This window comes from Topomyia yanbarensis, chromosome 3 (assembly GCF_030247195.1).
Source record: "Topomyia yanbarensis strain Yona2022 chromosome 3, ASM3024719v1, whole genome shotgun sequence".
Taxonomy (NCBI): domain Eukaryota; kingdom Metazoa; phylum Arthropoda; class Insecta; order Diptera; family Culicidae; genus Topomyia; species Topomyia yanbarensis.
The window spans coordinates 179,416,633-179,439,974 of NC_080672.1; the positions used below are offsets into that span (position 1 = coordinate 179,416,633).

The 23,342-nt window shown below is 46.9% G+C and overlaps 1 protein-coding gene across 2 annotated transcripts in view; it reads left to right on the top strand.

Moving 5' to 3' along the window:
- LOC131693898 (rRNA N6-adenosine-methyltransferase ZCCHC4) overlaps positions 1-23,342 on the top strand; it is a 270,281-nt gene that overhangs the window by 154,065 nt on the left and 92,874 nt on the right. Inside the window, exon 4 of one of the 2 annotated variants that reach the window (XM_058982165.1) lies at positions 21,478-22,101. The exons of the other annotated variant lie outside the window; for it this stretch is intronic. Coding sequence (XP_058838148.1) covers positions 21,478-21,690 — 213 coding nt within the window. The 3' untranslated portion in view covers positions 21,691-22,101. Of the gene's footprint in view, positions 1-21,477; positions 22,102-23,342 lie in introns of those variants that run through there. 2 annotated transcript variants of the gene reach the window in all.

Consider the following 23,342-nt stretch of genomic DNA (forward strand, 5'->3'; position numbering starts at 1 on the left):
CTAGTTATCGAGTGTACGCGATATTTGAAAAGCGAATGAAAAATTTAATGAAAGCTAAGAAACGCAGTTACTGGCGCCGACGGGTTAACAAGAGAAACATCGATGAGCACTCTTTGGGGCACGGCCCGACGTATGCGAAACCGAAACAGTACTAACGAGAGCGTGGAATATTCAAACCGTTAGATATTCGATTTCGCCAAGAAGGTTTGTCCGGATTCCGCCCCGGCACAGAAAATCTACAGCGCCGCGTCGCCTTACAATACCGCGAACGAAACACCGTTTACGATGGTGGATTTCTCGCTTGCTCTCTTATCATGTAACAATAAAGCCCCGGGGCCAGATGGAATCAAATTCAACTTGTTGAAGAATCTGCCAGACTCTGCCAAAAGACGCTTGTTGAATTTATTTAATAGGTTTCTTGAGGGTAACATTGTCCCACATGACTGGAGACAGGTGAGGGTCATCGCCATCCAAAAACCAGGAAAACCAGCCTCCGACCACAATTCGTATCGTCCGATTGCAATGCTGTCCTGTATCCGGAAGTTATTCGAAAAAATGATCTTGTTTCGCCTCGATAATTGGGTCGAAACAAATGGCTTACTGTCAGATACACAATTTGGCTTCCGCAAAGGCAAAGGGACGAACGATTGCCTTGCGTTGCTCTCAACAGAAATTCAAATGGCATATGCTAACAAAGAGCAGATGGCATCAGTATTCTTGGATATTAAGGGGGCTTTCGATTCAGTTTCTATCAACATTCTTTATGAGAAGTTGCACCAGCATGGTCTTTCGCCAATTTTAAATAACTTTTTGCTAAACCTGTTGTCTGAAAAACAAATGCATTTTTCGCATGGCGATTTATCGACATCACGATTTAGTTACATGGGCCTTCCCCAGGGTTCATGTCCAAGCCCTCTCCTCTACAATTTTTACGTGAATGACATTGGCGAATGTCTTGTCAATTCCTGCACGCTAAGGCAGCTTGCAGATGACGGTGTGGTCTCTATTACAGGTCCTAAAGCCGTCGACTTGCAAGGACCACTGCAAGATACCTTGGACAATTTGTCTGCTTGGGCTATTAAGGTAGGTATCGAGTTCTCCACGGAGAAAACTGAGCTAGTCGTATTTTCTAGAAAGCGTGAACCAGCGCAACTACAGCTTCAATTAATGGATCAAAGTATTGCTCAGGCTTCAACATTCAAATATCTCGGGGTATGGTTCGACTCTAAAGGTACCTGGGGATGTCACATTAGGTATCTGAAACAGAAGTGCCAAGAAAGGATCAACTTTTTCCGTACAAGAACTGGAACATGGTGGGGTGCCCATCCAGGAGACCTAATCAGGCTGTACCAAACAACGATATTATCAGTATTGGAGTACGGATGTTTCTGCTTTCGCTCCGCTGCGAACATACACTTCATCAAACTGGAGCGAATCCAGTATCGTTGCTTGCGTATTGCCTTGGGTTGCATGCACTCGACCCATACGATGAGTCTCGAAGTGCTGGCGGGCGTTCTTCCGCTGAAAAATCGATTCTGGGACCTCTCATATCGATTGCTCATTCGATGCGATATTCTGAACCCATTGGTGATTGCAAATTGCGAAAGGCTTGTCTAGCCCAATTCTCAGACCCGATTCATGTCCTTGTACTTCGATTACACGGCACAGAACATCAATTCATCTACGTATAACGTCAACCGTGCTCATCTCTTAGATACTTCTGATCCAACTGTATTTTTCGATACATCCATGAAGGAAGAGATTTGTGGAATTCCGGATCATATTCGCCCACAAGTGGTCCCAAATATTTTCTATAACAAATACCATCAAGTCGACTGCGCCAAAATGTCCTACACTGACGGATCAATTCTCGACGGTTCCACAGGCTTCAGTATCTTCAACGAAAATCTTGCTGCCTTATTCAAACTCAATGATCCTGCTTCAATTTACGTCGCAGAATTAACTGCCATTCAGTATACTCTCGGAATCATTGACACCCTGTCCTCAGACCATTACTTCATCGTTTTGGATAGTCTCAGCTCCATTGAGGCCATCCGTGCGGCGAAGCCTGGAAAAGCACTCACCGTATTTCCTGGGGAAAATACGGGAATATCTGAGTGCTTTATCTGAAAAATCTTACCAGATTACCTTGGTTTGGGTCCCGTCACATTGTTATATTGCGGACAACGAGAAGGCGGACTCTTTAGCATTAGAAGGCGACACTTACGAAAGACCAATTTGCTTCAATAAATTTTTCAGTATCTCTCGTCAGAGGACGCTCGATAGTTTGCAAACCTCATGGAGCAATGGGCATCTGGGACGGTGGCTACATTCCATTATCCCGAAGGTATCAACGAATGCTTGGTTTAAGGGGTTGGATGTGAACCGGGACTTTATTCGTACGATGTCAAGGATCGTGTCCAACCATTACTCGTTTGACGCGCATCTCCGTCGTATAGGGCTTGCTGAAAGTAATCATTGTGTTTGTGAGAACGGCTATCACGACATCGAGCATGTTGTTTGGCTGTGCGCAGAGTACTGTGTGGCCAGGTCCCAACTAATAGATTTCCTTCGGGCCCGAGGTAGATCACCCTATGTGCCAGTCCGGGACGTCCTGGCAAGCCGTGACCACCCCTATATTTTTCTTATCTATATCTTTTTGAAAACTATTGATGTCCAAGTTTAATGCATTTTCCCCTCTCTCATTCACAGTAGAATCTCACCAACCTATCCCTGTATCTACAATATGGCATTGCTTCACGAGTCTTCGGTGCATACCCTTCTTGATAACCGTCTATCCAGAACATCATGACATACCTCACATGCAGATGATATAGAGTGCCAATAATTATCCGAAATATCGACCCTCCCCTCGCCCCTGCGATTACAGGCTGGAAACTACAACACTACAACAAAGTGTGCATATCCGCCACAATGATCAATCAGCAAACGACGATGTCAATTACACAATATGTATCCCACTTCCTACCCTTTTCCTTTACTTACATAAGAGGGGAGCAAGCTGCCCCTAAATATGGCTTTCCCTTCCCCCACTAACATGTGACATGTAATTTAAAAAAATGAATTATCGGCCTCGTTAAGCTACAGCATTTGGGCCTAAATACACGTATTTAAGATAAAAAAAATGTTTGGCTTATTTCAATGGATTATTACTATATTGAACAATAAATAGGCGACAAAGAGTAATCCACAAACAACAAGCCATAACTTTTAAAGTATTCAAAATAGATATTTGAAGTCTTCAGTAAAGTTATTCGCAAAAGTAAGAGCTACAAATTTGCTGAAGGCATTATTTCGATTTAATCACTTCCAAGAAAATTTGTGAAAATATCTCACTCATAGGGGGATTAATCAGCAAAAGCACAATACCAAAAGAAAGGGCATATTGCCTCCATTATATTCTCCGAAGATATTATTGACCTAAAATAAGCAGTTTTGGCGTTAATAATAGATTACATGTTTTTGGTCGTATTTCTGGCAATGGGAAATGATAAAAATCTTTCATCTGTATTTAATGTTAAATATCTCTTTTGATAATAGTCCGATTTCAACAATCTATAGCTTGTTCGAAAGGTATTCGTTAAAGCTGTCTAAAAACGTATAAATTGTTAATCTATATTGTCAATTACGGCAAATAATTCAAAATAACTGCAAAAAACGCCATTCTTACGCATTCAAACATTCATATCTTGGAAACTAAACATCAGAATCAAAAACAAATTAATAGCGTTCTTACTGTTTTTTAGTTCTTTCATTTAAAATTGGTTTGGATAAGATCGGTTCAGCCATTGCTGAGAAACACGAATGAGAATTTGACCGTTACATACACACAGACACACACACAGACATTGTCCCAAATCGTCGAGCTGAGTCGAGTGGTACATAAGACTCGGCCCTCCGGGCCTCGGAAAGCATCTTGAAAGTTTGAGCGAATTCTATACATTTCTTTTACAAGAAATGTAAAAAGGTACAAATTTCGCTAAAATGTCTCTCAAACAACTTACATTTGTAGTTCTAGGTCACCGACGGCCAAACAAACTTTCGTTGACTACATTGACCACCATAGACGGTTCCGGGAGTGCCCGGGAAAAGCGGCCATCTTTCAAAACTAGCAAACTCATATCAGTTTCTCGGAAATGGTTGGGCCGATAGTCCCAAATGATAGCTATATTATCCCCACAGATGCCTATAAAATTTCGCACGGATCGCTTATATGGTTCCGGAAATATAGACTGAACCGTCCGGTCGCATGTGAAATTCCCATATAAGCCGGAAATCAAAATTTTGTTCAATGGGGAGACTTCATGAAATTTCAGAAATCGTATTCATATTTTTGATGCCAAACATCTTTAAAATCCATGAAACGTCGAGATTTTATGTTATCACGAAAAAATATTTACCTTTTTGCCTTTCTCAATAGAAAGGTATGGCAAATTCTCTGAAAGCCGACTTTTTAACGGAGGACCGGAGGACATATACCATTCGATTCAGCTCGACGAGTGCGGCAAATGTCTGTGTGTGTGTTTTTTTTTTTTTTACAATGGAGAAGACCTTTATGTCCTAGCCCAGTACACGTGCTAACGGTAGGGTCCAATCTACCACACGGGGTGCACTGGGGGCGTGTCGACTCGAATGGTGACCAGCCATTAATACCGACTAAACTCCATTGGGCTCCGCCATCATTCCTCCCAGGAACTACCTCTCGGTATTACTTCTGGGGGGATGGCTGTACTAAGTGTACTCATTCACTCTCACTCGCGCGATCATACATCCTGTATGAGGCTTACTTGGGTGCTCTCTCAATCACACTTTGATTCGCTCTCAAACACTCCCACATGAGGCTGACTTTTGTGCTCACCTTTTACGTTCCATGCGAGGCTGACTTGTGTGCTCACCTTACTCATTCCTTGCTAGGCTTACTTTTGTGCTCGCCCTACCCATACATGTGAGGCTGACTTGGGTGCTCACCCTATCACCTGATTCACTCTCAATCGTGCCACTCTATTGTACCTTTGTCACTCCCTCTGGCATCCCATGTGGGACATTTTTCTTAGGCCCCACTTCTGACATACCATGCGAGGCTGACTTTTGTGCTCACCTTTTTCATTCCTTGCTTGCTACCAACCTGTGAGGCTGACTTTTATGCTCACCCTTAACATGCAGTGTGAGACTGACTTGGATGCTCACCCTTTCACTCCTCTGCCACGCCATGAGGCATCGATAGCTTAGTTCCAACATACTACGCTACGACCCTCCCGTCTTGGCATGAGGCAGTCCACTTATACGCCTATACACTCACTCTTCTGTCTTGCTTCGGGGTGGCTGGGTTTACCCCTTACGCGGTTGCCATTCGCTGCGCCAACCTACCTCGGCATGAACAGACCATTCACTCTCTTATTTTGCGCTTGGCCTTTTTCGCTCCAGCTAACCAATCACTAGTTAGCCGTGCCCGCCGTCTGTTGCTCGGTTCGCCAGATTACCTGTAGCCTACTGGCAATCTGGATGGTAGCAGCCGAGACTGCGTTCCACTTCTCCACCGTTTGACACATCCGCTGGATAAGGGTATCCGGGGTTGTGTCCCAGCCACAGACGTCAAGCATTGCTCTTCTTTCGACGTCGAACCGATGACATACGAACAGTATGTGTTCGGCAGTTTCATCTACACCTGGGCAGTCCGGGCAGACTGGGACCTCCGCGTGCCCGAACCTGTGGAGGTACTGACGGAAACAGCCATGGCCTGACAGGAATTGTGTCAGGTGGAAGTGAACTTCCCCATGGGGTCTTCCCACCCAGCTCGATATGCTAGGTATCAGCCGGTGGGTCCACCTACCTTTCGAGGAGTTGTCCCACTCACGCTGCCATCTGGCGACCGAGGTCACCCTGGTGCGCTCGCGGGCTCCCCTATTTCCACGTAGCTCAAAGCACTCCTCATCTTCCCGAATGACCAGCCCGACTGGCATCATGCTCGCTATCACGCAGGATGCATCGTGTGATACCGTGCGGTAGGCAGATATCACTCTGAGGCACATCACGCGGTAGGTGCTCTCCAGTTTCTGTAGGTAACTGGTTACCCTCAGTGCTCTTGACCATGACGGGCCGCCGTACCTGAGGATAGATACGGCAACGCCTGCCAGTAACCTACGTCTACTGGCGCACACCTTTGAGCTGTTGGACATCATTCTCGATAGTGCCGCAACAGCAGTCGACGCTCTCTTGCACGTATAGTCGACATGGCTGCCGAAGGTCAGCTTGTCGTCTATAATGACTCCGAGAGACTTCAGACTTCGCTGTGAAGTGATCGCGACTTCTCCCACATGGATAACTGCATGTTGTGCCGACTTGCGGTTGTTGACGATAACTACCTCCGTCTTATGATGAGCGAGCTCCAGGCCTCTCGCGCTCATCCATTCCTCCACCGTGCTAATCGCGTGTTCTGCGGTTAGTTCTACCTCAGGAATTGACTCCCCGTAGACCTCCAAGGTTACGTCGTCGGCAAAGCCGACGATCTTGACCCCAGGAGGGAACTTCAGTCTCAGAACCCCGTCATACATGAGGTTCCATAGCACCGGGCCTAGGATCGAGCCCTGCGGGACTCCGGCGGTAATCGGAACCCTTTTCTGACCGGCATCGGTCTCGTATAGCAGTACGCGGTTTTGGAAGTAACTTTCCAGGATCCGGTACAGACCCACCGGTAGGCTAAGCCGGTGTAACGAGAGCGCGATGGCATCCCAGCTTGCGCTGTTGAATGCATTCTTCACGTCAAGTGTCACTAACGCACAGTATCGAATACCTCGCCTTTTTCGTTGGATCGCTATCTCGGCAGTATTTATCACTGAGTTGAGAGCGTCCACTGTGGACTTACCCTTCCGAAAGCCAAACTGGTTGCGTGACACGCCGTCCGTACCTTCCGCGTACGGGGTTAGCCTGTTGAGGATAATCCTTTCAAACCGTTTGCCAGTCGTGTCTATCAGACAGATTGGTCTGTACGCCGATGGGTCGCCTGGCGGCTTCCCGGGCTTCGGCAACAGCACCAGTTTCTGCCTTTTCCATCTATCGGGGAAACGGCACTCGTCAAGGCATCTCTGCATAGCTAGCCTGAACATGTTCGGGTTCGCTATGATCGCTGCCTTGAGAGCGTTGTTCGGGACTCCATCCGGCCCTGGAGCTTTGTTCATTGCTAGGGATTTAGCCACTGCGAGTAGTTCTTCGTTCGTCACTGGAGCCACCATTTCGACCGTGCCCGCACTGTCTCGTAGTGCAGGTGGCCAGGGGCTTGTGGCTCGAGACGGGAAGAGTACTTCGATAATCGTTGCCAACCGGTCCGGAGACCGTTCTGGGGGTGAGGAGCCCCCTTTGGTCTTGGCCATCACAATCCGGTAGGCGTCACCCCACGGATTCGCGTTGGCACTCTCACACAGGTTGTCGAAACACGCTCTCTTGCTGCTTTTAATAGCCTTGTTAAGGGCTAATTTCGCAGCTCGAAACACTTCACGGCGGTTCTCTCTTGCATCCTCGGTGCGAGCTCTTTGCATCCTACGTCTAGCTCTGAGACAGGCTGACCGTAGAGCTGCAATCTCGGCACTCCACCAGTATACCGGGCATCTACCGTTTCTTGGCAGTGTTTTTCTCGGCATAGTGGCGTCGCACGCGCGTGATAGAACAGCTACCAGCGCATCCCCGCTTAGACTGTCGGTGTTGGCCTCCAGTCCCAGGGCCGCGGTGAAAGCTTCGCTGTCGAAGTGATTGGACTTCCACCCGCGTACCTGACAGGGATCTCCCGCCCTCGGATGCTGCACACCATAGTTGATCTTAAAGCGGATTGCTAAATGATCACTATGGGTGTAGCCTTCGTCTACCCTCCATTCCATGCCTGGAGCCAGACTCGGGCTGGCAAAGGTCAAATCAATCCACGCCTCCACTCCGTTTCTACGGAATGTACTAGCGGAGCCATCATTAGCTAGCACAGTATCGAGTTTCGCAAACGCTTCCATTAGCGCTTGACCCCTGCTATTTGTACAGCGGCTGCCCCACTCCACTGCCCAAGCGTTGAAGTCTCCCGCTATTACTACCGGTTTCCGGCCCACGAGGTCCGACGAGAGCCTGTCGATCATCTGGTAGAACTGTTCTATTGGCCACCTTGGTGGGGCGTAGCAGCTGCAATAGAACACACCATTGATCTTGGCAATCGCCACACCCTCGGCGGAGGGGTGTATTACCTCTTGAACCGGGAACCTTCCCGTTGTACAGATTGCCACCATTCCAGACCCGTCCGACACCCAATTGCCGTTGCCGGCAGGGATGCTGTACGGGTCTGATAATAGGGCGACATCTGTCCTCGACTCCGAGACCGACTGCCACAGCAGCTGTTGGGCTGCTGCACAATGGTTAAGATTTAGCTGTGTGACTCTCACGGCTTCTTCTTATTTAACTCGCCGAAGGGACACGAAGGTCCGCCCATAGCATGTTTATGGGCTTGCTTCTTAGAGGTGCAGATAAGGCACTTATATGCCTTAGTGCACCCCCGCTCTTTATGCCCCTCCTCGCCGCATCGACGACATAGCTTACTCCTGTCTAGGCCTTTGCATTCGTAAGCTTTATGGCCGGATTCTAGGCACCGATAGCACCTGTCCACTGAAGGCGGCTGGGGTATACTAATAGGGCATACCGACCAGCCGATCTTCAGCTTCCCTTTCTCGGTTACCTTTTTGGCATCCGCATTCAGTAGCCTAAGGTAGGCTACTTGGGTGCCAGAGGGTCCGTCCCTCAATCGCACAGAGGCTCGCTCGATTGTGACGCCGCATTGCTCTTTGACGGCTGCGGCGACGTCTTCTGCGGTCGCGAACTCGTCCAAGTGTTTGCACTGGAGAGTTGTTTCCGCACCTAGCGACCTGATTTGGGCGCCCTCACCAAGGACCTCTTGGGCCAAGGCCTTGTATATTGCACTTGATTGTGCGCCTCGCTTCAACACCAGGAGCATCTCTCCCGTGTTGGTGCGTCTTACGCTACGCACATCCTGCCCAAGGGCCGAGAGGCTTTCGGCCGCTTTCATCGATTTAAGGACATCGGCGTATTTGTCCTTGTCGGTTTTTAACCACAAGGCTTCGCCTCTGTCCTTGGCCTTCCTCGCAGGCCGCGGTACCTCCGGTTTCGGTGCCGGCTTTTTCTTGGTAACCAGCGTCCAGGGGTTTGAGCCCCCCTGCCCCGGTCGTGCCGGGTTGCTGGTACCATCGCTCTCAACAGCGAGGTCACTCTCGCCCTCGCTTACCTCACCCAGGCGGCGTTTGACCTTGACGGTTGCACGCCGAGTGGTGTCGGTTTTGGTACCCTCTCCTGGCGACTTCCTAGGGCGCTTCGCATTCGATGCCGTCTTGCGATTGCCCTTTCCCTTTCCCTTCGAGGGGAACTCGGTCGCCGCTCCAATCGACGTGGCTGCTCCATAGAAGGTAAAGGCCACTGTCTGTGAACCTCTATTAACCTTCTCTCTTTCCTCCCTATTGGAGGCCACTGTCTGGGTTTCTCTGTCGGGCCTCTCCCGACATTCCACCCTCTCAACATATGCCTGCTGTTCCTGTCTTGCGACACGAACAGCTTTCCGGAGCTCCAGAAGGCTCAACTTCAACTCCTTGGCTATGTTCTGCTTTGCGCTAGCGAAGTCGATTATAGCATCGAGTTGCTTCGCTACTTTGCGCATCGCAGCTATTGGCCCCTCCGATGCATTGGTAGGGGTATTGCCTACCGCTGCTGGGGGGTCACTGGTGCTTTCGAGTACAGCACTCATCGTTCCACTACTCTCCCCACGGGAGGAGACCTCGCCAAACCACCTCTTGCGAAGGGGTTTGGCACCTCCGTCTGTTTATTTTTATTTTTATTTTGCTCCATGAAAATTCCCACGAGTAGCGCGAGAAATATATGTCCGCCACGCCAGAGCTCCGCATTAGCGTGGTAAGGGACGCTTACTGTGGGGGTTGCCCAGGTACCCCACAGGCTCCGTTAACGATCGAGCATCTTTTTCACCCCCTCGATCACTCATCCCTCGGCACGGGTCGCTTCACGCCTTGGAATTGGGGTTATGCTCTACCTTGCTTTACGTGGTGATCTCGGCCCGGATCATCACAACCATCCTCCTTTACCAGGGCTTTGGACCTGTAGCTCTGGATCTCAATAGTTCCATGTACGTATGTTATTACAGACATGCTACTATTGGGATCCGTCATTCGCTAGCGGAGTTAAATGTCTGTGTGTGTATGTATGTATGTGTATGTGTGTGTATATGTGCGTCTGTGTATATGTACGCGAACACAATCTCACTCACTTTTCTCAGAGATGGCTGAACCGATTTTCACAGACTTAGTCCCAAATTAAAGGTGCAACGTGAATGTATAATGGTGAAAATTTTTCCAAAATGTGACCACAACTGCTTCGATTTGTACTACTAGGTCACTAACAGCCATTCAAAGTCTCTTTGGTCACATTGGCCAACATCATCGGTTCCGGAAGTCCCGACGGAAGTATCCAAATTCAGAATAACAGTCACATCGGTTTCTCGGAGATGGCTAGACCGAATCAACCAAACTTAGTCTCAAATGAAAGAGGTTGCGTCCCCGTAAATGGCTATTAAATTTTATCCCGATCCGACTTCTGGTTCCAGAGTTACGGGTTAGGGCGTGCGATCACATAGTAAATTGTGATTCAAACCGATACTCCGATGAAAGCAAAAAAGGTAAAACATTCGCTAAAATATTTCTCAAATAACGTAAATTTGTAGTTCTAGGTCACCGACGGCCAAACAAACATTCGTTGACTACATTGACCACCATAGACGGTTCCGGAAGTGCCCGGGAAAGGCGGTCATCTTCCAAAACTAGCAAACTCATATCAGTTTCATCTTAGTCCCAAATGATAGCTATATTATCCCCACAGATGTCTATAAAATTTCGCACGGATCGCTTATATGGTTCCGGAAATATAGACTGAACCGTCCGGTCACTTATGAAATTCCCATATAAGCCGGAACTCAATTTTTTTTCAAAATGAAATTTCAGAAATCGAATTCGTATGTATGATGCCAAACATCTTTAAAATGCATGAAACGTCAAGATTTTATGTAACCACGAAAATTTTTTTTTGTAAAAATCGACTTTTTGGGACTGCCCATTTCGCACCTTTTTGCCTTTCTCATATAGAAAGGTTATGCAATCACTCTGAAAAATGACAACGTAATCCCGGCCCGGAGGGCCGAGTGTCATATCCCATTCGACTCAGTTCGTCGAGATCGGAAAAAGTCTGTCTGTGTGTGTATGTGTGTAGGTATGTGTGTGTATGTGCGTGTATGTGTGTGTATGTATGTGCGTATGTGTCAAATAATGTCACTCATTTTTCTCAGAGATGGCTGGACCGATTTGCCCAAACTTAGTCTCAAATGAAAGGTGCAACCTTCCCATCGGCTGCTATTGAATTCTGGATCGATCGGAATTCTGGTTCCGAAATTACGGGTTTCAGAGTGCGGCCACACAGAAATTTCTCATATAAACTATAGGAAAAATTAAAAATAGAATTTTTATTTTTGATGTTAAATGTGTTCAAGGTGCATGAAACGTCGAGATTTGATGCAAACTCGAAAAAAAATTTGACGACGATTCACTTTTTTGGATTTTGGCACATTTTTGCCTTTCTCATATAGAAAGGTTATGCAATCACTCTGAAAAACGTCAACCTAATCCCGGCCAAATTTTTTTTTCGACTCGCATAAGGTTTCTGGATTTTAACAGGGGCGTAGTTGATGGTTTACGGAGAGAGGTTACACCTCCCCTCTACTGTTCACTCCTCTCCTTTAAAAATCTCCTTAAATCACCCCTCAGACCACCACCCCATCCAGCCCTCATACCCCTCCCTTTCAACCCCATCATTTTTAAACCACCACTATATCACAAAGCATACCAATTTAAGCTGGGGAGTCGTTTGTTCATGGGACTTTCGCCCTCCTCACATACCCACCCCCGCATGACAAAATGAGTTAGCAAGCAGATAACATTGATCTAATGCTGATTAGGCTAATGAAGTACGATATTTTTTTATTTCAAGTGTTTCACCGTCGACGCGTAGCTCATCAAGTTCGTTGCTGGCAAGCTATTGTGTATAAGTGCAAAGTGTACTAAGAATGTAATTGACATTTTCACAATTATGTTGAACATAAAAAGCCTCCGTGCCATAGTTTAGAGAAATGAGAAAGGCCTAATGGCACCGCTAGGTGGATTTAAACAGGTTTTTCAATGTAATATCAGACTAACAAATATCTCACTATGATGAAATTCTGCAATGCATGTATAAAGGTGAAATTTTTCCAAAATGTGACCACAACTGGTTGGAATTGTAGTACTAGGTCACTAGCAGTCATTCAAAGTCTCTTTGGCCACATTGGCCACCATAATCGGTTCCGGAAGTCCCGGCGGAAGTATCCAAATTCAGAATAGCAGTCTCATCGGTTTCTCGAAAATGGCTTTACCGATTCGACAAAACTTAGTCTCAAATGAAAGGTGGTTCATTCCCGTAAATAGCTAATAAATTTCATCCCGATCCTATTTCCGGTTCCAGAGTTACGGGTTGTGATGTGCGGTCACAAAGCCGTTTCCGATTCAAACTGATACTCTGTTGAATGCCAAAAGGTAAAAATTTCGCTAAAATGTCTGCCAAACAACTTAAATTTGTAGTTCTAAGTCACTGACGGCTAACTGAAGTTTCGTTGACTTCATTGACCACCATAGACGGTTCCGGAAGTGCCCTGGAAAAGTGGCCACCTATTAAAATTGACAAACTTGCACCATCTTACTAGGGTTGGTTGGACTGAATTTTACAAACTTAGTCCCAAATGATAGGTATATTATCCCCATAGACGTCTATAAAACTTAGTACGGATCGCTTATATGGTTCCGGGAATACAGAGTGAACTGTCCAGTCACATACGAAATTCCAGTATAAGCCGGAACTAAACTTTTTTTTTTCAAAGGGGAGACCCCATAAAATTTTAGAAATCAAATTCGTATTTTTGATGCCAAATGTCCCTAAAATGTATGAAACGTCAAAATTTTATGCAAGCTCATAAACAATTTCGACTTTTTGGTGTTTAACCGATTTTGTACCTTTTTGCCGTTCTCAATAGAAAGGTATTGCAATTGCTCTGAAAACCGACTTTTTAACGGAGGCCCGGAGGGCCCAGTGACATATACCATTCGATTCAGCTCGACGAGTTCGGCAAATGTCTGTGTGTGTTTTTTTTTACAATGGAGAATACATTTACGTACTAACCCAGTACACGTGCTATTAGAATATGCCAAGCTACCACACGGGGTGTACTGGGGGCGTGTCGTGCTCGAATGGTGACGCTGCCATTAATACCGACTAAACTCCATTGGGCTCCGCCATCGTTCCTCCCAGGAACTACCTCTCGGTATTACTTCTGGGGGGATGGCTGTACTAAATGTACTCATTCACTCTCACTCACGCGTTCATACGTCCTGTATGAGGCTTACTTGGGTGCTCTCTCAGTCACACCTTGATTCACTCTCTAACACTCCACATGAGCCTTACTTTTGTCAACAGTTGTTACGGCATTTAATTAGCAAGGGACTGGAAGGGGAAGTATATTTTTCAATATTTAGAGCCATAGTACTCAAGGGAGAGCAAGGAGTGGAAGGGAGAAAGTTTAGAAAAGCGTGGAAGGATCATATATACAAGCTTAGAGCTCACCGGCGACTTAACTTTTGTCTGCTACCGTAGGAGTCAGGGTCTTTTGGCATTAGAAATGCGAATCATCGAATGAGTCTACGGCATGTCCGGACTTACTTTTGTGCTCACCTTTTTCGTTCCTTGCGAGGCTGACTTGTGTGCTCGCTTTTTCATTCCTTCCTAGGCTTACTTTTGTGCTAGCCTTTAACATACCATGTGAGGCTGCCTTGGATGCTCACCCTATCACCTGGTTCACTCTCAATTGTACCATTCTATTACACCCATGTCGCTCCCCCTGGCATCCCATGTGGGACATTTTTCTTAGGCCCCACTTCTGGCATACCATCTGAGGCTTATTTGGGTGCTCACCGTTTTCATACCTTGTGAGGCTGACTTTTGTGCTCACCTCTAACATACCATGTGAGGCCGACTTTTGTGCTCACCCTTAACCTACCGCGTGAGACTGACTTGGATGCTCATCCTTTCGCTCCTCTGCCACGCCACGAGGCATCGATAGCTAAGTCCCAACATACTACGCTACCCTCCCATCTTGGCACGAGGCAGTCCACATATACGACTATACACTTGCTCTTCTGTCTTGCTTCGGGGTGGCTGGGTTTACCCCTTACGCGGTTGCCAGTCGCTGCACCAAACCTGCCTCAGCATGAACATACCATTCACTCACTTTTCTGCGCTTGGCCTTTTTCGCTCCAACTAACCAATCACTAGTTAGTCGTACCCGTCGTCTGTTGCTCGGTGCGCCAAATTCCCTGTAGCCTACAGGCAATCTGGGTGGTTGCAGTCGAGACTGCGTTCCACTTCCCCACCGATTGACACATCCCCTGAATAAGGGTATCAGGGGTTGTGTCCCAGTCGCAGACGTCAAGCATTGCTCTTCATTCGACGTCGAAACGAGGACATACGAACAGTATGTGTTCGGCAGTTTCGTCTACACCTGGGCAGTAAGGGCAGGCAGGGACCTCCGCGTACCCGAACCTGTGGAGGTACTGTCGGGCCTAGAATCGAGCCCTGTGGGACTCCGGCGGTAATCGGAACCCTTTTCTGACTGGCATCGGTCTCGTATAGCAGTACGCGGTTCTGGAAGTAGCTTTTCAGGATCTGGTACAGACCCACCGGTAGGCTAAGTCGGTGTAACGAGAGCGTAATGGCATCCCACCTTGCGCTGTTGAATGCGTTCTTCACATCAAGTGTCACTAACGCACAGTATCGAATGCTTCGCCTTTTTCGTTGGATCGCTATCTCGGCAGTCTTTATCACTGAGTTGATAGTGTCCACGGTGGACTTACTCTTCCGAAAGCCAAACTGGTTGTTTGAAAGGCCGTCCGTACCTTCTGCGTACGGGGTTAGCCTGTTGAGGATGATCCTCTCAAGCAATTTGCCAGTCGTGTCGATCAGACAGATTGGTCTGTACGCCGATGGGTCGCCTGACGGCTTCCCGGGCTTCGGCAACAACACCAATTTCTGCCTTTTCCGTCTTTCGGGGAAGCGGCACTCGTCAAGGCATCTCTGCATAGCTAGCCTGAACATGTTCGGGTTCGCTATGATCGCGGCCTTGAGAGCGCTGTTTGGAACTCCATCCGGCCCTGGAGCTTTGTTCATTGCTTGGGAATTAGCTACTGCGAGTAGTTCTTCATTCGTCAATGGAGCCACCATTTCGGCTGTGCCCGCACTGTCTCGTGGTGCAGGTGGCCATGGGAGTGTGGCTCGAGACGGGAAGAGTTCTTCGATAATCGTCGCCAACCGGTCCGGAGACCGTTCTGGGGGTGAAGAGCCCCCTTTGGTCTTAGCCATCACGATTCTGTAGGCGGATTCGCGTTGGCACTCTCACACAGGTTGTCGAAACACGCTCTCTTGTTGCTTTTAATGGCCTAGTTAAGGGCTAGTTTCGCAGCTCGAAACACTTCACGACGATTCTCTCTTGCATCCTCGGTGCGGGCTCTTTGCATCCTACGTCTAGCTCTGTGGCAGGCTGATCGTAGAGCTGCAATCTCGGCACTCCACCAGTATACCGGGCATTTGCCGTTTCTTGGCAGGGTTTTCTTCGGCATAGTGGCGTCGCACGCGCTTGGTAGAACAACTACCGGCGCATCCCCGCTTAGACTGTCGGTGTTGGCCTCCAGTCCCAGGGCCGCGGTGAAAGCTTCGCTGTCGAAGTGATTGGACTTCCACCCGCGCACCTGACAGGGATCTCCCGTCCTCATATGCTGCACACCATAGTTGATCCTAAAGCGGATTGCCAAATTATCCCATATAAGCCGGAACACAAAATTTTTTTCAAAGGAGGAACCCCATGAAATTTCAGAAATCGAATTCGTATTTTTGATGCCAACACCTTTAAAATGCATGAAACGTCGAGATTTTATGTTATCTCGAAAAACATTTTTTTATGAAAATCGCCTTTTTGGGACTTTTTTTTCAATTCAATATTACCGTGGCTGTTTTTTCCTTTGAAAAATTTTAGAACTCGAAAAATGATTTCTTTTTTGTATATAGTCATGTCGTCTATAATAAAAATGTAATATATACATTTGAAAGCTTTTAATGAATGTCAACAACGCAAAAATTCGCGTGTTCATGATTGAGAAAGGCACAATTGCACCGCTAGGTGGATTAAACCAGGTTTTACTTTATGTCGCAACGTTTGGCGGAGAACCGGGGACCTACGGTTGTTGGAAGGAAAGGCCACTCTCGGATTCAAATTGTGTGTCCTTTGTACCACCTGGAAATCAACTTTTTGGAAGGATTAATTCTAGTTTAATTTACTTGACGGAGATCACGGCCGTCCTCTGTGGACCGGGATATTGCAATTAGTGCTGGGTAATCGGATTCTGCGTGTACCTCTTAATATACAAGGCTTCTCGTATGCTGTTTTGCGGTCGATTCATTTGAATACGCCAATTTTGAAGCTGTCTAACCTGATTTTTCGAGCTGGTTACGGAAGTAGTGGACGTGCTCCTAGACACCCCCCCGTTTTTGGCTGTCGTACATACGCCCACAGGAATCTGTTCTTTTTGAAATACTTAAATTATCAGGCCTCATACACTGGCTCACCAGGTGAGTACCTATCCATTTAAATAAAGTTTCCATAGAAGGTGCTCCTCTTGGATTATATTTACAGTCGGATTTTTGGAGTGAACAAATTTCGGTACTGGTTCGCAATCTGATTGCTGAAGCTACATTGGTAAGGGAAGGCTCGCCAGGTGAGTACCTGTCCATTCAAATCAAGTTTCCCGTGGAAGGTGCTCCCCTTGGCTCATATTTACAGCCGCCTGTCACACCACCTGGAATAGGAAAAAAGCTGAAGATGAATATCCACGCACAGGATGGCATCATCGACTTTCTTCAACGTACGGAGAGATTTTTAAAGAGCAGCGAGTACTTGGATGAGGACTAAGTCAAATTCCGATTGGAGAAACTTGAAGTTAAATGAGACGAATTCGAAGAAGTGCAGTCTGAGATCGAAGGCTGCGAGGAATATGAAAGTAATGTGGATGAGCATCGGAAAATAAGGGCAGATTTCGAAGAAAGGTAGTTTGAGGTACGGGCAGGATTGGTAAAAAAGTTGCCCCGCCAAGCAATGCAGGTGACCGCACAGAATTCTAGCGACTTTGTTGACCCGGCCAACGTAAACACATATGTACGATTGCCGCAAATAATTTTCCGGAGTTTGATGGAAACTATGAAAACTGGCTTCCTTTTCATGATACGTTCTGAGCCCTGATAGATTCTTCCCCACGGTTGAGCAACATTCAAATTCCACTATTTGCGAGCTTTTCTCAAGGGTGATGCACTTAGGTTAGTCGATTCTTTTCCGATGAGTGATGCGAACTATGGGGTTGCTTCGGAAGGCTTGGTTTCGAGGTTCTCCAACCGTTATCTACTGAAGAAGCGTCACCAAAATGCGCTTTTCGAGTATCCAAAGATAAAGAAAGCTTCTGCGGCGGGATTGCACGATTTGATCGACTGCTTTGAGCGAAATACGCAGATTTTGGACCAGTTAGGGGAAGCAACGAGTGGCCATGTTGACACACTTGATGGTCTCGAAGCTTTGTGACAGTACTCAAATGCAGTGGGAAGAGCATGTGTCGCAGAACGATGAGCCGTCCTTCAGGATGTTAAGTGACTTTCTTAAAACGCAAACTCGAGTGTTGGATGCAGTGTTGGTGGATCAGCGAATTCCAAGTTCGAGTAGTGCGCCTTCGGATACTTATGGCAAGGTTCATCCGTTGAAGCTTTCGGTCAACACGGCAACTGAAACGGCTGGTCCAAACTACTTGGCGTGCAGTGAGCAACATTTTCTGTCACGACGTCCTAGCTTCAACGATCTGCCTGTCGATGAGCGGGTGCAGTTAACTAAATCGAAGCGGCTTTGCAGTAATTGTTTAGGGCGAAATCATCTGGCTCGGGATAGCCCCTCCAAATATCGCTGTCGGACCTGTTTCAAAAAACACCACACCCTTCTTCATCCTGGATTTTCTGGATCTGGCGTAGGCGCAGCCCCGACAGCCAATCAAAATGTCAGCGCACCCGACCCGTTAGCTACCACTGTTGCGTCGAACTCTGGTGAATCGGTTTCTAGTTCGGTGGCAGCAATTTCTTCAAATATGGCGGGTTATTCAAAATCGCACGTATTTCTGCTTACGGTTATGTTGAAAATAAGAAACAATTTGGGTAGGCGTTACTAGATTCTGGATCACAGGCTAACTTGATGTCTGAAAGACTCTGCCAGCTACTGATGCTAGCAAGACGTGACAAAAGGGTGGAGACTGTCGGAATCGGGCATACTCGGCGACAAACTGCGTATGAGGTGTCAGCGAACATTTCTTCAAGAGTTCGGGATTACTCTATGGCAATGGATTTTCTGGTTTTGGGGCAGGTTACAGATAACCAGCCATCTACATCTCGTCCATTGGGAAATTGGAAGCCACCACAGGAGATGGATCTGGCTGATCCCGAATTCTATGTTTCTGGTGCTATAGACTTGGTACTGGGCTCGCAGTTCTTTTATGATTTTCATCTACTCGATGGTGGCCGGCTTCAGATTCGCAAGATTAACAAAGAATTGCCAGTTTTCGTCAATACAGTGTTTGGTTGGGTCGCTACTGGCGAAACGAACTTTTGTGATAATGCCGGGAAGGTTAGCTGTCACTTGGCTTTGGCGGATCCGCTGGATAAGGCTATTGAGAAGTTCTGGATTATCGAAGAGCTTCCAGAAAAACCGCTGCACTCACAGGAGGAAGAAGATTGCGAGACTCACTTCCAGAATACGATCACCCGAGAAGAAACGGGAAGATACGTAGTACGATATCCAAAACGATTAGAACGGGAAATGTTTTCGGCAGTGCAGTCACGTAAGAATTTGCGTCGATTCTAACTTATCTTCGCCGACGTTTCCATCCGTGGTTGGGATCTTCTTCAGGGCTTGACAATATTCGACAATGTCACGGTTCGTTTTGCATACGGGAAACTGTCAGGTCTGAGAGGGTTAACATTTCCCGTTCTTACAATTTCCACAGTTGAAAAGAAACAATTTACCCAAAACGATTAGGTTTTCATAAGCTGGTTGGTGGATCAAAGAGCGCAGCTTGGCGAAGATTTGAACAAATAAAGACGACTTGAATGAAACGCTGATTTACGGAAGCATTACGACGACTTCATGCAAGAGTAAATCGTTTTGGAGCATATGAAGCTTGTTGGAACAGCGGACGAGGTTCCGAAAGCTCATGGATCGGTTTGTTATCTTCCCCATCATCCCGTCTTCAAGGAATCTAGCTCAACGACGAAGGTACGGGTGGTGTTAGATGGATCAGCCAAAACATCCACCAACCATTCTCTGAACGATGCACTTCTTACCGGACCGATGATTCAAGACGAACTCTTCGATCTCATGCTTCGTTTCCGTAAGTATGCTGTTGCGCTGGTCGCAGATATGGAGAAAATGTACCGACAGATTCGCATACATCACGAAGACATACCTCTACAGCGGATTTTGTGGTGCTTTGACCCTTCGGAACCGGTCAAAATCTACGAACTTCAGACGGTCATATACGGGTTGGCTCTGTCGTCCTTTCTCGCCACCAGGGTGCTGAAGCAGCTCACAAGGTCGTCAAACGGTGGGATAACAAAATTCTCACAAGTTTGCGAACAGATCTAGCCGAGAAAACATTGCCCTAAAAATGAATAGTTGATCGGAAATTAGCCCCAATACGACTAATCTGAGTAGTATCTATGATCACGGGTCAATACGTATTGAAAATTCGCCGCGTTTGTTTTTATGAACCTAATTTCAACCTCCGTTATTGCTAACAAGCCCGTGCATCAAGTTAACAGTCCTTTATATTTCCCTTCAGTGTTCGTTATTATCGCTCGTATACTTGTATTCCACAAACAATCCGATATGGGAAATAAGAAATACTTTCCTTGATTTATAACATCTCGCGCTATTTTTGCCTGTTTAATGTGTTATCACACGGTAGTTTTCAAGCCAATAAATATACCTTTGAGAAGAAGTAGCGAATTCTGTCCAAATACTGTTGCAATGAATAGTGATCCGGCCCATTACGCAGATAAGATTAGCTTTTCTAGGCAATACTCCCACGGTCGGCTGTGTGGAGTTCAAATTGCTTTTGTTTAGCGAACGGTAGCCGGCTGCCCAGAGTTTAAAAAAACCAAAAACTAAACAAGATCTTCTCTTTTTCGAGTGATCGTGCACTCGAAGACTAACTAAACAGCTGCCTAATAAAATATACTTTATAGGTCGCATCGCTTGCTTGGAGCAAATCCTAGATACCCTTCCAAACTACAAACTCTGCGACACCTATGGAAGAGTCTGATGAATTGTCGTCCTTCCGTTAAGTAGGTGGAGCATCAACACCTCCTGTCTACCTCATCCATTATCCTTCCCCGTGAACGATGGAGATGGGGGCGGCCGGCAATGATGGCTATCATGCTGTTGAGGTTTTAATATGGGTCGGATTGGTATGAATTCCTACTTACCATTTCCTAAGCAACTCTTATTAGATAATCAGCAGTCAAACATGATGAAGTCAGTGTGTAATCCGTCAAAATCATCGTCACAACGCAACGCAACGCAGCCAGGGTGCTGAAGCAGCTCACAACAGATTTTGAAGGTATATACAGTAGGGGGCTCGAGCTGTATCGGAGGATTTTTACATGGTCGACTTCCTATCCGGGGCAAACTCTGTCGAATATGCCATGAAACTACGGGACGAAGTTCAATCGCTAATGGCTAAAGGTGGTTTTCAATTAAGGAAATAGAACTCCAACCGACGAGAAGTATTGAATGATCAACCACCAGAAGCACTAGGGGGAAAGGCTGCGCTGCATTTCGAACCGAAGCAGAGAGTGAAGACGTTAGGGGTTGCCTGGGAGCCTGAGCCAGATGAACTCTGCATCGACGTGCAACCAGTGGACGACGACGGGCATTGGACAAAGCGGAAGATCTTCTCGGCGATAGCAAAGCTTTATGACCCACTAGGGCTCGTCTCCCCTGTTGCATGGGCGAAAATTCGGCTGCAACATCTATGGTTGACATCTACTGGCTCGGACGATCCTGTACCGCAAGAAATTGAGTCGCGATGGTCGGACTTCTACAGGCAGCTTCCTGTACTGCAAGGATTCAGAACACCCCGTTTCATGTTTTTGTCTGGTACATTGACGGCTCAATTTCACGTTTTCTGCGATGCATCGGAGGTCGGATATGGTGCATGCATCTATGCTCGGTCGACCGGCAAGGAAGGACAAATCAAGGTGGAGTTGATTGCATCGAGATCTCGCGTTGCCCCATTGAAACGGCTGTCGTTACCACGTCTGGAGCTGTGTGCTGCACTTTTGGGGGTTAAACTTTACTCTAATGTTTCCGTTGCGTTGAGAATGCTTGCTGGTTCTGGTCTGACTCGATGGTGACTTTGCCTTGGATACGAGCCCCACCCAACACTTGGTATACGTTCGTCGGCAACCGCACATCGGAGATACAACTACTCACGGACACAGCTGGAATTATGTTAAGGGATCTGAACACCCGGCGGATTACGTTTCTCGCGGTATGCTACCGGACAAATTCACCCAGAACAAAAATTGGCGGTGCGGTTCGCCCTGGCTTATAAATGACGATCAATGGCACCGAAGTTCTACGCTAGACATCCCATCTGAATAAATACTGGAGCGTAGAAAATAGGTAGTGGTACTGCAAAATATTCCGGACCCGGACCCATTATTCGAACGATATTCATCATACTGGCGCCTTGTTCGCGTTACCGCATATGCACTACATTTTGTCCACCACTGTCGTTCGAAAAATAACCACAAATCGCAATTGTTCCTATCCACAAAAGAATTAGCTAAGGAAGCGTTAGCAAAAGCAGTACAGCAGAAGGAGTTCACGCAAGAGTTGAAAGATATGAAAGGTATGGAGGCAGTATCACGTCAGTCATCACTAAAACTGCTTCGGCCATTTCTAGATGAAAAGGGAATAATTCGTCTCTGGGGTGTATTCATTCCGACGAGAGCTACCATACCAAGCATCCCATAGCCTTACCTAGCAAACACCCATTACCTCGCCTCATCGCAGTGCATTTTCACAACCTGAATTTTCACTCTTGTCCCCGCATGACATTATCTGCAATACGTCAAGAATTTTGGCCTGTTATGGGAATGGATCTAGCTAAGGCCGTTTATCGCAACTGCCACAACTGCTTCCGCCACCACCCTGTACCTATAACCCAACCTCAAGGGCGACTGCGTAAAGCCCGTGTAGTCCCCAGTCGCCCTTTTGCTACCACTGGTGTGGATTATTGCGGCCCAGTATATCTTCAACCAACCCACCGGCGTGCCGCCTCGCGATTGCTTATTCATAGCTGTATTTGTTTGTTTCGCAACAAAAGTAGTCCATCATCTTGTGTGCGATCTATCGACGGATGCCTTCATCGCAGCACTACGCCGCTTCATCGCCCGACGAGGGATACCAGCAGAAATTCATTCCGACAACGGCACGAATTTCCAGGGTGCAAAAACCAAAATCAACGAACTCTACAACACCTTCAGTAACCAGCGAAACCAGCAAAGCATCGTTGATGAATGCAGCCTTCGAGGAATAGCTTGGCATTTCATCCCTCCAAAAGCACCGAATTTCGGAGGACTATGGGAAGCAGCTATAAAAACGATCGGCAGCGTTCAATTGTTCTTTGAAGATTTCGCTACTGTTCTCACAACAAATCGAGGACAATATGAACACTCGTCCACTTACTCCTCTTTCTGAGGACCCAACCGAACTAGATGTTCTAACTCCTGGTCACTTTCTCATCGGTTCATCGCATAGCTGCTTGCCTGATCCATATTACACTAACATTCCAGTAAACCGGTTACGCCACTACCAACAGTTGTAGAATCTGGTGCAAAATCACTGGAATAGATAGAAAAAGGAGTGTCTCACTGAACTAAACAATCAAAAGAAAACAACCGCATCACCCGTCGAAATTTGTGTTGGTCAAATCGTTCTGCTCTTTAATGAAAACAAACCGTTAATATCTTGGCCGCTTGGCAGCATAGAAAAAAATTCG